Genomic DNA, 12,380 nt, shown 5'->3' with positions numbered 1-12,380 from the left:
TTTTTTTGTTACTAAGTCCTTCCTTTATTTAAAATAAAACAAAATAATTTAATTTTTCAGTCAATACCAGTATATTTCAACAGAAAATAAACTAAATTTCGTTTTACATGCTTGCTAGAAAAACAAATTTTTAGTAATTTGAAACATTTTTTCTTAAATTATTTATTGTCCTCCTTTTTCTTCTGTTCGGCAATCTTCTTGATCCATTTGTCCCACATTTTCTTCCACTTCTCCATGGCCTTGGCCTTGCCCTCGTCCTTCAGGGAGCTGTATCGTATGGAGTTCTTGGCGGTTCGCTTGAGGAACTTTAGATCCGCGTTCATGGGTGCGATGCCCAGGAAGGCCATGTAGAAATCGTGAGAGAGAGGAGCCGCCCGCCAGAAAGCCGGATTCCCAGAGGAGATCACCATGGGCACATTTTCGGCGATCAAGGTGGCTGCCGGATGGTTGCGGTAGTCGGAGCCCAGTTGGAGCACCTGATTGGACACTGGACAAACCTCGAGGGCAATGTTCAGGTACTTGGCCAGTCGCATGAGGAGCGGGTGCTTGGTGATCGTGTAGCCATGGCTGATCCTCTTGGTGCCCAGCAGAATGGCATCTATCAGGTTCTGGTCCACATGCGATCCGTACCAGTTGGTCTGGCCGGCGTGGAAGTAGAAGTTGATGTTATCGGGCAGCTTGAGCAGCTCCTCCGCGAATTTACTCAGCGGGTGGCCCACGTCCTCCTGACCCACCAGATCGAAGCCAACCACAAAGCCGGGAAACTCTTTCTGAAAGGGCATTTAATTTCAAAGTTTAATATACTTTTTAATATTTTATTATCTTTTAACAAAATTGTAATAAATTATTAATTGTCCTAAAATTAAGTAATACTGCCTAAACAGAAAAGCCAACCTAAGGCAACAAAAATGCGTAATATATGTGGGCTAGTAGCATCTTGTAGGTCATTATTCCTTAATTGTAGGGCATGTAATAATTTTCTAGATAATTGTATTGCTTGGTTATAGTTTTTGAAAGACGAAAATATGAAAAGTGGTCTAATAAATGGTCTATTTGATGCCTAAATCTAAAATAGTAAATTCAATTATAACTTACATTAAGTTCAGTGCACTCCTTGACATATTGCCCCACCACTTCCGGTTGCACATGCCGAATGGGGGCATAAATCAGCTTGCATCCAATAAATCCCGGATTCTCCTCCCTGAACCGCTCCAGAGTGTCCTTGTAGATTTGCACCGTTTCCCGCTTGGGCAGTCGGCTGCCATCCAGACAGTAGAGCTGCGGGAGAACCGATCTCATCTCCAGGTACTGTACTCCGTCGGCATAGAACTCCTTGAGGCCGTTGTAGAAGTAGTCGCCCCACAGGGGGGCGTACTGTAGCAGTCCGTCCAGCAGGTCGAAGATGCCCATCATGTGGCGCCAGGCGTGGGCATTGGTGGTAAAACTGGCCAGTGGATACATACTAAACCGCACACGTAAATATTTCCTAAGGTTTTCCTCGCCTCGCATTTCACGTAGCTTTTTCATGGGCTGCCACGCGCCGCCCTCGTGATTGACGTCCTTGGGCTTCTCCTTGGCGAATCGGAACTCCTCCACGCGGCAGCCCTCTTGGGTGGTGCAGACCCACAGGTTCTCCCGGTAGGTCATCTCGATCACCGATCTCGAGCTGCACATGGAGGTGTCGTGCACCTTGAGGGCCGCTCCCTTGGGCATTTTGCTCAGCATCTGGAAGAGAGGCGACTTCTTCACCGTGTGCAGCACCTGGAAGATGTGGTGACCCGGTGCGAATTTGGAGGGATCCATGATGCCCTTCTCGTACTCCCGCTTCTTCTCGCACATGATCAGCTCGTTGGCCGAGCGCTCGGCCAAGGTCAATTGAATGTCATTGCCCACTCCGGAGTAGCGCTCAAAGGAATTGACGATCTCGCGCAGGATGCGGTAGTCCTCGGGCGAACTCTGCCGCAGATTGGTGGAGCCCAGCATTTCAAACACCGTCATTTCATTGGGGTGCTGGTGCAGAAAGTGGGCGACTGCGGGCGTGGCACACTTCGGGAGGCGCCACCTTTGACCCAACCGGATCGCCATCTCCTCTGCCTTTTTTATTAATTTAAAAAGAATATTTTACATTTTTTGGAATTTGAAAAGAACGACAGTAAAATCAATAAAAAGATACAAAGAAGTAAGCATGTATTTTTTAAATTAAAAATCTTGAGTTGGGTTTAAAAAAACATTGAATATTTTTTTTAATTTGGAAGGTGTTCTTTTTTGTAAATCATACCCTAAATCACAACTTCTTTATAGATACTACTGAACATAAAAGATTTTTAAAATTGTATTTTATTTATTTTATACTCAATGAAATTTGAAGAAATTAAAAAATTTAGCTTAACATTACTTAGACATAATATTTGTCTATTATTTAACTAAATTTTAGAGATTAATATTTATCTAATTTTAAAACGTTATTTACACAAACGGTAAAATATTATGTTCCTTTTTAAAGCTCTCATAATTTAAAGTCTTTGAACCCGTAAAACTTCCTCACCGTGCTGCTATTTAATTACCATTTTGCTATTAAGATATTAAGTTCCTTTGGAAACTCTTAGAGGCACTGGCCACCGCTGAGTGATCCTTTTAAGCATTTTGCAAGGAGTTTCTTTGAAGGAGCTTACGATTTGCATTCCGGACGCTGTTTTCCAGGCATCATCCTCTTGTCAATCGGGTCTCAACCCAAACGATTACAAGATGCCCAAAGGCCAACACACACACACACACATACAGCCGCACACCCATCTACTGGCTAACACACACACAACCATACACTGTTGCAAAGATTTATCTTACGAACTAAATGGAGGCAAACTGAACTCTGCGCCTCACTTGGTTACAGAATATATACAACATTCTGCTTAAGTGTTTTTTCAGCAGCATTACTTTGCTCTCACACAGATACTCGCACGTACATGTCCTTTCAGTACTGGTATGTGTGTGTGTGTGTTTGATGTGTGCGTGTGTGTGTGACTTGCCCTCGGGCCCATGAAACTTTTCAAGTGTTAACGAGTTTTGTTGCACACATGTGTCGATTGCATACGTAGTGCACTTAACTCGCAAACTTGAACGACATTTAAGCATTTTCCACAATCGTTGTTGCTACTCCTTTTATTGTTGTTGTTGCTTTTGCTGTTGTTGTTATTGTTGTTGTTGTCTTTGTTGTATCTGTCACTTAGCAACAAAAACTACAAAGAGATAGAAAAACGAAAAGAGTTCGGCAAGTGGCAAACTGATATGCCTGTTGTTGTTTGCCGGAGAGGGAAATTTGATTTTGTGCAAAAACAATTTGCATCTTAATTGTGTGCCACATGCCAAAGCTGGAAAAGCAGTTGGAAAAAGTAGGAAAACTGATAAACACTAACTACAGTATTGGTTGCAAATTTCTCTTTAATTACTGTTGATCACTTTCGTTCGACAGAGCAACCAACAAATAGTTTGCATTTTTGTTTATTGCAGCTTACTACAATTTCTTCGAGTTTATAATATTGGAATTTATGTCAATTCAAAATTTATACACATACATAAGTTGGCCTAGATTTTCTAGAATTCATGACCGCCTGGCTAGAAACACAAGATATAAATCTATCAATACATAAATTTACCTAAAATACTTGTGGGTGTTTGCTTGTTCTTGTGAATTATTTGTGTGCTGAGAAATTGGTTGACTGGTGGTACAAAAATTGTTTTATTTCTGTGGTTTCCAAATCTTTATAGTATTTACAAAGGAAAGTGTTATTTACTTTCAATATTTTACAAATTTATCAATTCCGGTGGCTTTAAGCTTAAATAATTTGTTATGTCTAAATGATATATTTTTTAAAGTTATAATGAAAACTGAGAAAATTAAGCCGGAAATCAAATCAAAATTATCTTCAATGAGAAATTTTTCTCCATTATGTGCCAGATATAACCAAAGAATTTCTTAAATGGTGAGCGCTCATTTTCTAGGAATACATTCCATCCATTACCCAGAAACCCGCAGCGTTTTTGGCAATTCAAATCGAGCTGCTCTACTCAACCACAGCCGAAAATATGTTCATTTTCTACATCTGCAGCCCATTTTCAGTTTCCATTGTCTGACAGGACCACGCCCACCGCCCACCACCCACACCCACAAAAACACTCATACGCCCCATAGGAGGCGTCGTTGTAACATCTCTTTTTCCATCTTTTCTTTCTGCGTGTGCGTTTTTCTTTTTTCTGCAGTTACAAATTATGCTCATATAAATTTTTATAAAACATTTCTGCCGTTGCCATTTTATTTTATGTTTCTTTTTGTTACAACTGCGTCTCACACCCAGCCCACACACACACACACACCCACATTCGCAGGCGTACAGATACAGTGCCTGGGAAAAGTAGGCAACGAACGCCTTTTCAGTTCAGCTCCTTTCAGCTTGCCCAGTTTTTCCATTGGGTCTGTCTGCTGCAAAAATGAAGAGCAATTCACACTTGAAAAGTTCCAACATGCGTTTTTAAGTTGCCCCAAACAACTATTATATGGATCCCTATCCCACCCTTTTGCCACTGGAGTGTGGTGTTTTTTTTTTTTGGGCCAGCTGAACCTCTGAATATTAAGCGAAATGTGTGGGAATATGACGCAGTTCTCGGGACCATAAAAAAGGGTTCGGTGGGCCTCTGGCCTGTTTATTTGCCTAAGCTGACTAATTTAATATGCATAAATGCCGGCACATGTTTCATAAATAGCATTTTAAAGCGGCACCCTAGCCGAAAATGGCTTCATTATCCGGCCCAACTCTGAACTAATGGTTCCCAGACCTACCCCAAAAAATAATGTATTGCCATTAGTGCTCTTCACTTTCTAAGTTTATGATTTGCATTTTGTAAATTGCGCATTTTCTGAAATTTGGATTGATTTTCGTATTTAAGGCTAAGGAATTCACTAAATAAAAATAATATGTAACTAAAATCCGATTGCGTTTAAGTGGAACACTAAGATTATTAATCCTAATCTCTAGAAAAACTTGAGCCACTTAAAATGCCAAAGAAATTCAACGCACACAAGAGGGACTTATGAAATGGCATTTTCTGATTTGCCTAAAATGTTTTTTCCGCAAAATATTTTTGGCATACAAGCCGCCGCTGATTGTGTGATGTGTACATGTGTACATACAACTTCCGGTTTGTGCAGTGGACGACAAATGTACTTCCGGTTGTGCAGCAGTTGCAAAAAAAACTGTTGCATGCTTTTGTGCGCAGCCAGAGATTTGCCAACAATGAACTCGAAATTAAATGTCATAATTAAACTGGCAGCCGCTATGCCAAATGGCAAATGGCAAAATGGCGAAAAAGCAACTGGGTAGTCGGAAAATTGTCAAAACGCTGGCGATAAGCCGCAGTCTGACAGTTAGACGCCGGCCAGACAACAGCTGCTTAAACTCTTTGCCACAATGTGTGCATTACCCATTCCGGCAGTCGGTGGAACCAAGGAATCTGGGAATCCGGGAATCCGGCAACCCGACGGCCATCAGTCCGCTCCTGAGACAATAGCATCCCCGGAGATCTCATCCCGACTTAGCCGCCAGCTTGTGGCTGTCATTTTTATCTTTGGCCCATTGTCACTCGCACAATGGAGCCAGAAATTTGTGTGCCTTCATTATCATTTCGGCTTCGTACGTACTCCTGGTCCTCAAAATGTGCTCCTTTAAATTGATTTGTCTTCTCGCCCAGCACGTAGCCTCCCCACCAGGCAATTTGCATTTTGTCGCGTTTGAATTGCGCGGCACGTTGTTGCCTATTTGAATTATGTCAATAGAATTGCGTCTTCAATAAATGTCAATAGGCAAGGCGATTGATGAAAGACGAAATTTACAGCACCGCCGCAAAGTAGGCAACAGTTTTTGTTTGTTTTTTATGGGAAATGATTGAAGTGTTGGAAAAATAAAAATAATGAATTTACTGACAACAGTCGGTATTTGGGGTTTTTCTTTTATGGAAAATAATAAAGAACATTGAAAATTAAAGCTCAATAAACTAAACCTCAGCATAACATTTATTTTCTATTAAAAATCAGACTTAAGCCTTGCTTAAAAACTAAATAGTCGGTATACGACATAAAAGTTGAGTTTGTGTTATTAAAAATAAGTAGTGAAGAGTTAAACCTTGATAATATATACGTGAAGTACTACTTTTCTTTTATGGAAAATAATTAGGAACATTGAAAATTAAACCTCAATAAATTAGACTTCAACATTTCTTTTATAAACTTAAACCTTGCTTAAAAACCAAATAGTCGGTATACGAAATAAAAGTTGAGCTTGTGTTATTAAAAATAACTACTGAAACCCAGTAATATTTTTTCTACAAGCAAAAAGAAAACAAAGCCATGCAGAAACAAGAAAAGAACACACAAAAGCTTATTGCACTGGTTTTCACATTAGTTAGCTCAGGAACTAAAGCTAAACAAAGCCATTGGAAAAAAAAACAAAGCCAGAGAATAAAGATTGATCAAAAGTGTGTGAAGGCGAAGGTAACAAAAATCACAAAGTGCCATGTAAGTGCACATCCATAAGCTGTTGTATGCAAACCAATTTTTACGTTGGATTTATTTTCTGTTTTGTTTTTGCACTGATGGTAAACGATTTCTCCGCTCAATGAATTCACAAGGAATTATTAATTGGTCTGAAAAATATTGTGGGAAACCAGCAAAAACTTAAAGCTATCTGAGCTGGGTTTTTAAATGCTTTTAGGTGTTCAGCGGGTCGGGTTTTAATGTCTTCATCTCTGACCGTCAAAATCCCCGTTCGGCATTCAACGTTTGGCCCTCATTGCCTGCTTAACGTTTAACTGCGCACTTTGACTACCCAAATGGGACCAGGATACCGGGGGTACCGACACGACAACATGTTTACAGCGCTCTACGGCGGAGTAGGAGTAATAAAACGAAATTATAAAATAATATTAACAATCCAGCAGCAGCATTTAGAGCCGGACACGGAGCCAACAAAGTGTGTAAAGTGTAGCCAGCTGAGTAAAATACAAAAAAAAAACAGGAAACAAAAATGGAATGGAATGGCATAGCCGTGGCATTTTACATTTATGGTTATGTGGGTGCGGCTACACATGTATATGCACTGCATACAAGCATATATGTCCAGCTTACGGGCTAAACTGCAACAAATGGGGTGTTAGGGGGGATTGGGGGGATTAGGAACTGCACACTGGTTGCACTAAAAGTGCACGTGTAATTAAGGTCAGCATCGTCGTCCAGCTAATTGGTGGAGCGGTAAAGCAAAGGGGCCTTGCAACTTTGTTGGTCATAACTAAATTTGTTTGTTTGCCTTGCCTAGGGGTCTATACTAAACCCCTTTACTTTGTTACCCGATATCCTGCTAGTCCATATCCCACATCCATGCCACAAAAAGCTTTTAATCCAGCCAGCTACTGGACAGCCAAAGTCGTAAAGCCTTATCATAATCTCCATGACTAGGGGGACGCATAAAGCCTATTCGACTGCGGAGAAAAATGGCAGGAGCTGCGCATAATCGGCTATATCCTTGTATAACTGAGAGAAATAGCCAATTTGAAGCTTGTTACTGTGGAATCATAACCTTGGAAATGCACGGTGAGTTTTTAGTCTAGTTGGTAATCAACTCTTATGTTTTCTAAATGGAAAAGTAACTGACCTAACAAGTTTTTAATCAAATCCTGGTTTTCTTTTATGCCATAAGCATATCTATTCTTACACATTTATAGGATATAATGCATTCTATTCGCCAAGTTTGGATCCACATTTTCAGCATAACTCTTGATGACATATATCTCACTTTGCCTTTCCACACATCCAAGTAAATTCTATTACAAAAATACCCACAGAAACATGGTATCTATTACTCACGAAAAGCCACAAGTTCGCACAAAAAAGGCAGGAACAACTTTTATAATAAAACGTGAACGTAGATTGCGCAAGCCGGAGATTTAATACCCTTGCAGTCATACCGAAAATAGCTTATAGCGCGCTCTCAAAAAATTCATTATTTTGGCTAAGAAATATGTTTATGTAGCCAAAACCCGAATAAATCGACTCTAGTTTCAGTATTTTGATCAAAGCTCTAGAAATCCTTGGATCCATAAAAATCCACTTTTATTTTGGTTTTTTGATCAAAACCCTGGGAAATAATGCTCTCATGTTGGAATGCCATACCTCGTTGAAATCGTTATAAAATTTCCAATCGATTGGCATTCACAGCTAAAAAATTTCATTTTGGTCGATTTTTCGCAAAAAAAGATAATGTAACCCCTTATGAAAAATGCTGAAATCCGGAGATCCAGAAAAATCCCCTTTTTTCTCGGTTTTTTGATCAAAACCCTGGGAAATAATGGTCACATGTTGGAATGCCATACCTCGCTGAATTGGTTATAAAATTTCCAATCGAGTGGCATTCACAGCTAAAAAATTTCATTTTGGTGGGTTTTTCGCCAAAAATGACAATGTAACCCCTTATGAAAAAAGCCGAAATCCGGAGATCCGGAAAAATGCACTTTTATTTCGGTTTTTTGATCAAAACCTTGGGAAATAATGGTCACATGTTGGAATGCCATACCTCATTGGATTCGTTATAAAATTTCCAATCGAGTGGCATTTACAGGTCAAAAATTTCACTTTGGTCGGTTTTTCGCCAGAAAAGACAATGTAACCCCTTATGAAAAATGAAGAAATCCGGAGATCCGGAAAATCAACTTTTATTTCTACTTTTTTTTTATAAAAAACCTTGGAAATAGTGATTAATATTTAATAAGTCATCAACATTTGTCAAAAATCATATCCAATCGATTATTTTGCAAAGTAAAACAAATTTATGTTTACTTTACAGGGTCGAAAATGTCTTTTTCACGATGTTGCAAACTTCTCACTAGAATTGTAATACCCTCCGCAAGGCTATAATTATTTGTTTGGGCACAAAAAAGAAAACTTTTCAGCCATACATTTCATTTGTGCGAAATGTCACTCAGGGGCATACTTTGGGCAGGACAACAGCGAGGACGATTGTTTGGCAAATTCTCAGCTACGTTTTAGACCTTCGAGTTCAGAGTACTAGGTTCTTTCAGGACCTCTCCTCCTTGTCAATGCCGTGCTCCACAATTAAACACTTGCTGGCAGACTAAACATTTGCATTTAAATAAAAATGCATTGGATTTTGTTGGCGCTTTTCATTAGCCATCGCTCTCTTTTGGCCCCCAGGATCCTGCTGTTTGTCTGTTTGTCTGCCTGGCGCCCAAAGTGACTTTCAATGTAAACGTCAGAGCTTTGTGCTGTTGACATTTGTGCGCCGCCAGACGACAACGTCACAACATCCTCCACGACGCAGACGACGGCAACAATTTGCGATAAACATCTCAGCGGCATGCAAATCCCTTTTAGGAATTGCACAGGAGAGCACTCCAACTAAAGAGCTGCGGGCGGAAAAGCGGGAGGAAAAACTAGGACGTCGGGGTGTGGCACTGCAATACAAGGACTTTGCCGGCAGCCAAGAATTAACCATCAAGCATTCCTGAAAGTCGCATTCAATGCGATCCTTTAACAGGATTAAGCTTTAGCTAAGATTAGTGGCAATGGGGAAACTCTTTATCGAATAAATTGAGTTGGCGATTCCATCATAATCAATTCTTCCTACTCTTCAAATAACGATTTCAGCCATTAATTCCACTATTCGTAACACCCCTTAAACTTTGGCTTTAATAACTGGGTAGTTATTAAAAAAGCCTACGATGAAACAATATTTGAAGATTTAGAAAATTATTTAATCTAAATAAACAATAAATCGCATCACATATCGATAAAAGTAAATTAAAGGCTGATGTAATTGGTGATGCCAGCGGATCCGTGCTTTATGAATTAACCCATAAACAAAGTATGAATGGTAATACATGCGAGTCACTTTGTATACGCATACTTTCACCGCAGATTTGGGGCATCTACTCGTTTTAGATCTAGATTTCCTTGGTTACTTTAGTGGTGCTTCCGACGCCAATAAGCCCAGACATCGCAGAGGTTGACCTTCTTCTCGCACTCGCACGGCGGGATGGGGTCGAGCAGGCCCACCTTGATGCACTCGGAGAAGCTGGGATACTGGGTGCGCCGCTTCTTGCAGCAGGAGGGGATTCGTCCGGCGTCGCAGGAGGGCGGATTCCTGGACTTGGGGCATCCAGGAGCGGGTATCTTGCAGCAGGGCCACTCCCCGATCCGGGGCACATCAATCAGCTTCTCGGGCTTCAGGCGACTCTTGTCCGGTGGATTCATGTCCTCGTCGCGGCACTCGAACACCTCGGTTGCCACGCAACGCAATGGCCTCCTCGGTCGATTTGGATACTTCTTCTTGGCCTGAACCGCCGCCTTGGGAATGAAGTAGCACTCGCACCAGGTGCGCTGGTACTTGCGCTTCGCCTTGTCACTCGGGGTGTAGTGCTCCAGGTCCATGGGCAGCTCCATGTCGGCACAGGGATCGTCCTGGCACTCGGGCTTGGGTAACATGAGGGGCGGCTGCTTGCAACCGCTTTCGGGGCACGGGGCTAAAAGGGCCTTCTGAAACTCCACCCGCTTCTTACGTATCGCGATCCTAATCTGCGTATCGTACATCCGCTTGATCGTTAGCGGAACCACTTTGTGTTGCATCAACAGTGAACGGTGAACGTTCTGCAACACCCCCATCCTAACTGAATTTAACTGGAATTTTGAACGGAAACCTAAAATGCGGGCAGAGGTGTTCCACGTGTTCACCACTCGAACTACAGCGTGCGACTGACCTGGATTCCAAGTTAAAGTCCGTACTACAGCTGGATGTTTGACTCAAGGCCTGCTTTGGAGTAAGCTCACAATATTGTCCTATATTGTTCAGAAGTGCACATTTCGAGTGTACTGGAAAATGTAAGACCTACTGAATATTGCTATAGCCTAATGGATAAACTAATATGGTCCTTCATTTGGCTATCAGTGGGATTCATTGCATTTACTTGAAAATTTTAAAATCTTTTCTTTATTCAAAAATCGAAGAAACCTCTTAATATACATACATAGGCAAATAAAAGATACCTTATTTTTGGGTATATAGATATAGTTCTTTTACTATAACCCCCATCCCATTAAAGCAACGCAAGTATTTTCTTTAAATGATCATATGGCCCAATTTATTTCATCAAAATTTCGAGACTCTCCAAAAGGGACTGGTGATTTGTCTGCCGGGAATAAATAATAAATAATCAAGAGAGGAAGAACAGGGGTAGTATCCATCTCTGTGGCCAGCGAATCCAAACAATTGCTCCGCCATCACGTTTCTACGATTCTAGGATTCGCAGGGGTCGCGCCTCTCGGGGGTTCGCAGGGAAGACGGCGATTCAGGAGACCGTAGCGGTAGACCAGGCAGAGCGGTGGCACCTCCAGGCAGAAGCACTCGACGGGTCTGCGGGTGTTGAGCTCCTCGTGCTGGCACTCTGAGAAGCTGGGATACTGGCACTGCCGGCGTCGACAACGACCCATCCGTAGGGGCTTCTTGCAACTGGTGGAGGGAAATGGGGGCGGGCAGTTGCAGAGCGAGAACTTGGGGCAGGGCCCCTCCTTCGCTTCCTGCTTGCACGGCATTGGGTTCACCATGAAGCACTGCTTCCTCTTGGGAATGGCGGCGCACTTGGTGTACTCCACCCGTTGGGTGCGCTCCGGCGGAACCTTGCGGCAGCAGCGCTTCTGTTTGCGGAAGAAGCACTCCACCCAGTACTGGTCGAAGTCGCGGTCCAGACTTTTACTGGGCTTGTAGTGCTTGTCGTCCAGCCGCTCGGCCAGGTCGCAGGGATCCATGCAGTAGGGCTCCGGTTTGTAGGGGATGTCGCATCGTCCGTAGACACCCAAGTACTTGGGATGCTGCACGGCCAGCTCCTTGTCCGTCTTGCAGGGATTGAGTTGCCTGTAGTAGCGCGGCTTCAGTGCCTCCACCGGAACACACTCGGGCTTCAAGGCGTTGGCGGCGACATACTTGACGCACTTCTTCGCCTTCTCCTCCTTGGTATGCTTGGGGCACTTCCTCTGCAACCCCTTGTCCGCATCCGAATGTTTATGACGTTGGTTGACCAGCGTCACGGCCGAAAAATGGCTCTTGATTAGCCCCTTTGCCTCATTCAGCAGCTGCGGACGGAGGCCTGTGGAACTTTTGGCCAGAAACATTACTAAACGGAGCCGGAACTCAGGCAGTTTGGGAGAAACGAAATTTAGGTTGTTCCAGGCGAACGTTCAACTTTGATCTGACCAAAAAGCTGGGCACTTCTCTTTAAGTCGATGGAAGCCTAAACCAAAGCCCCCTTGATGGGCTCTATTTTGTTTC

General features: G+C 42.4%; 3 protein-coding genes across 3 annotated transcripts; all 3 read right to left on the bottom strand.

Annotated features, from left to right (window-relative positions):
- Positions 1 to 47: 47 nt before the first annotated feature.
- On the bottom strand, positions 48 to 2,150 carry LOC108045033 (adenosine deaminase 2). Its single transcript, XM_017124203.1, has 2 exons — positions 1,096 to 2,150; positions 48 to 770 (listed from the first exon to the last, which is right to left on the bottom strand). The coding sequence occupies exons 1-2, from the start codon at positions 2,083 to 2,085 to the stop codon at positions 159 to 161; spliced, it is 1,602 nt and encodes a 533-aa protein (XP_016979692.1). The 5' UTR covers positions 2,086 to 2,150; the 3' UTR covers positions 48 to 158.
- Positions 2,151 to 9,791: 7,641 nt separating this feature from the next.
- LOC108045042 (protein PYRICULARIA ORYZAE RESISTANCE 21) lies at positions 9,792 to 10,816 on the bottom strand. Its single transcript, XM_017124214.2, has one exon. It carries the CDS (start codon positions 10,718 to 10,720, stop codon positions 10,022 to 10,024), a length of 699 nt encoding a protein of 232 aa, XP_016979703.1. The 5' UTR covers positions 10,721 to 10,816; the 3' UTR covers positions 9,792 to 10,021.
- Positions 10,817 to 11,168: 352 nt separating this feature from the next.
- On the bottom strand, positions 11,169 to 12,305 carry LOC108045040. Its single transcript, XM_017124212.2, has one exon. It carries the CDS (start codon positions 12,221 to 12,223, stop codon positions 11,336 to 11,338), a length of 888 nt encoding a protein of 295 aa, XP_016979701.2. The 5' UTR covers positions 12,224 to 12,305; the 3' UTR covers positions 11,169 to 11,335.
- Positions 12,306 to 12,380: the final 75 nt, after the last annotated feature.

Source organism: Drosophila rhopaloa, unplaced genomic scaffold (genome assembly GCF_018152115.1).
Source record: "Drosophila rhopaloa isolate 14029-0021.01 unplaced genomic scaffold, ASM1815211v1 contig_115, whole genome shotgun sequence".
In the NCBI taxonomy this organism is placed as follows: Eukaryota; Metazoa; Arthropoda; class Insecta; order Diptera; family Drosophilidae; genus Drosophila; species Drosophila rhopaloa.
This window is presented reverse-complemented; position numbering and strand designations above follow the sequence as displayed.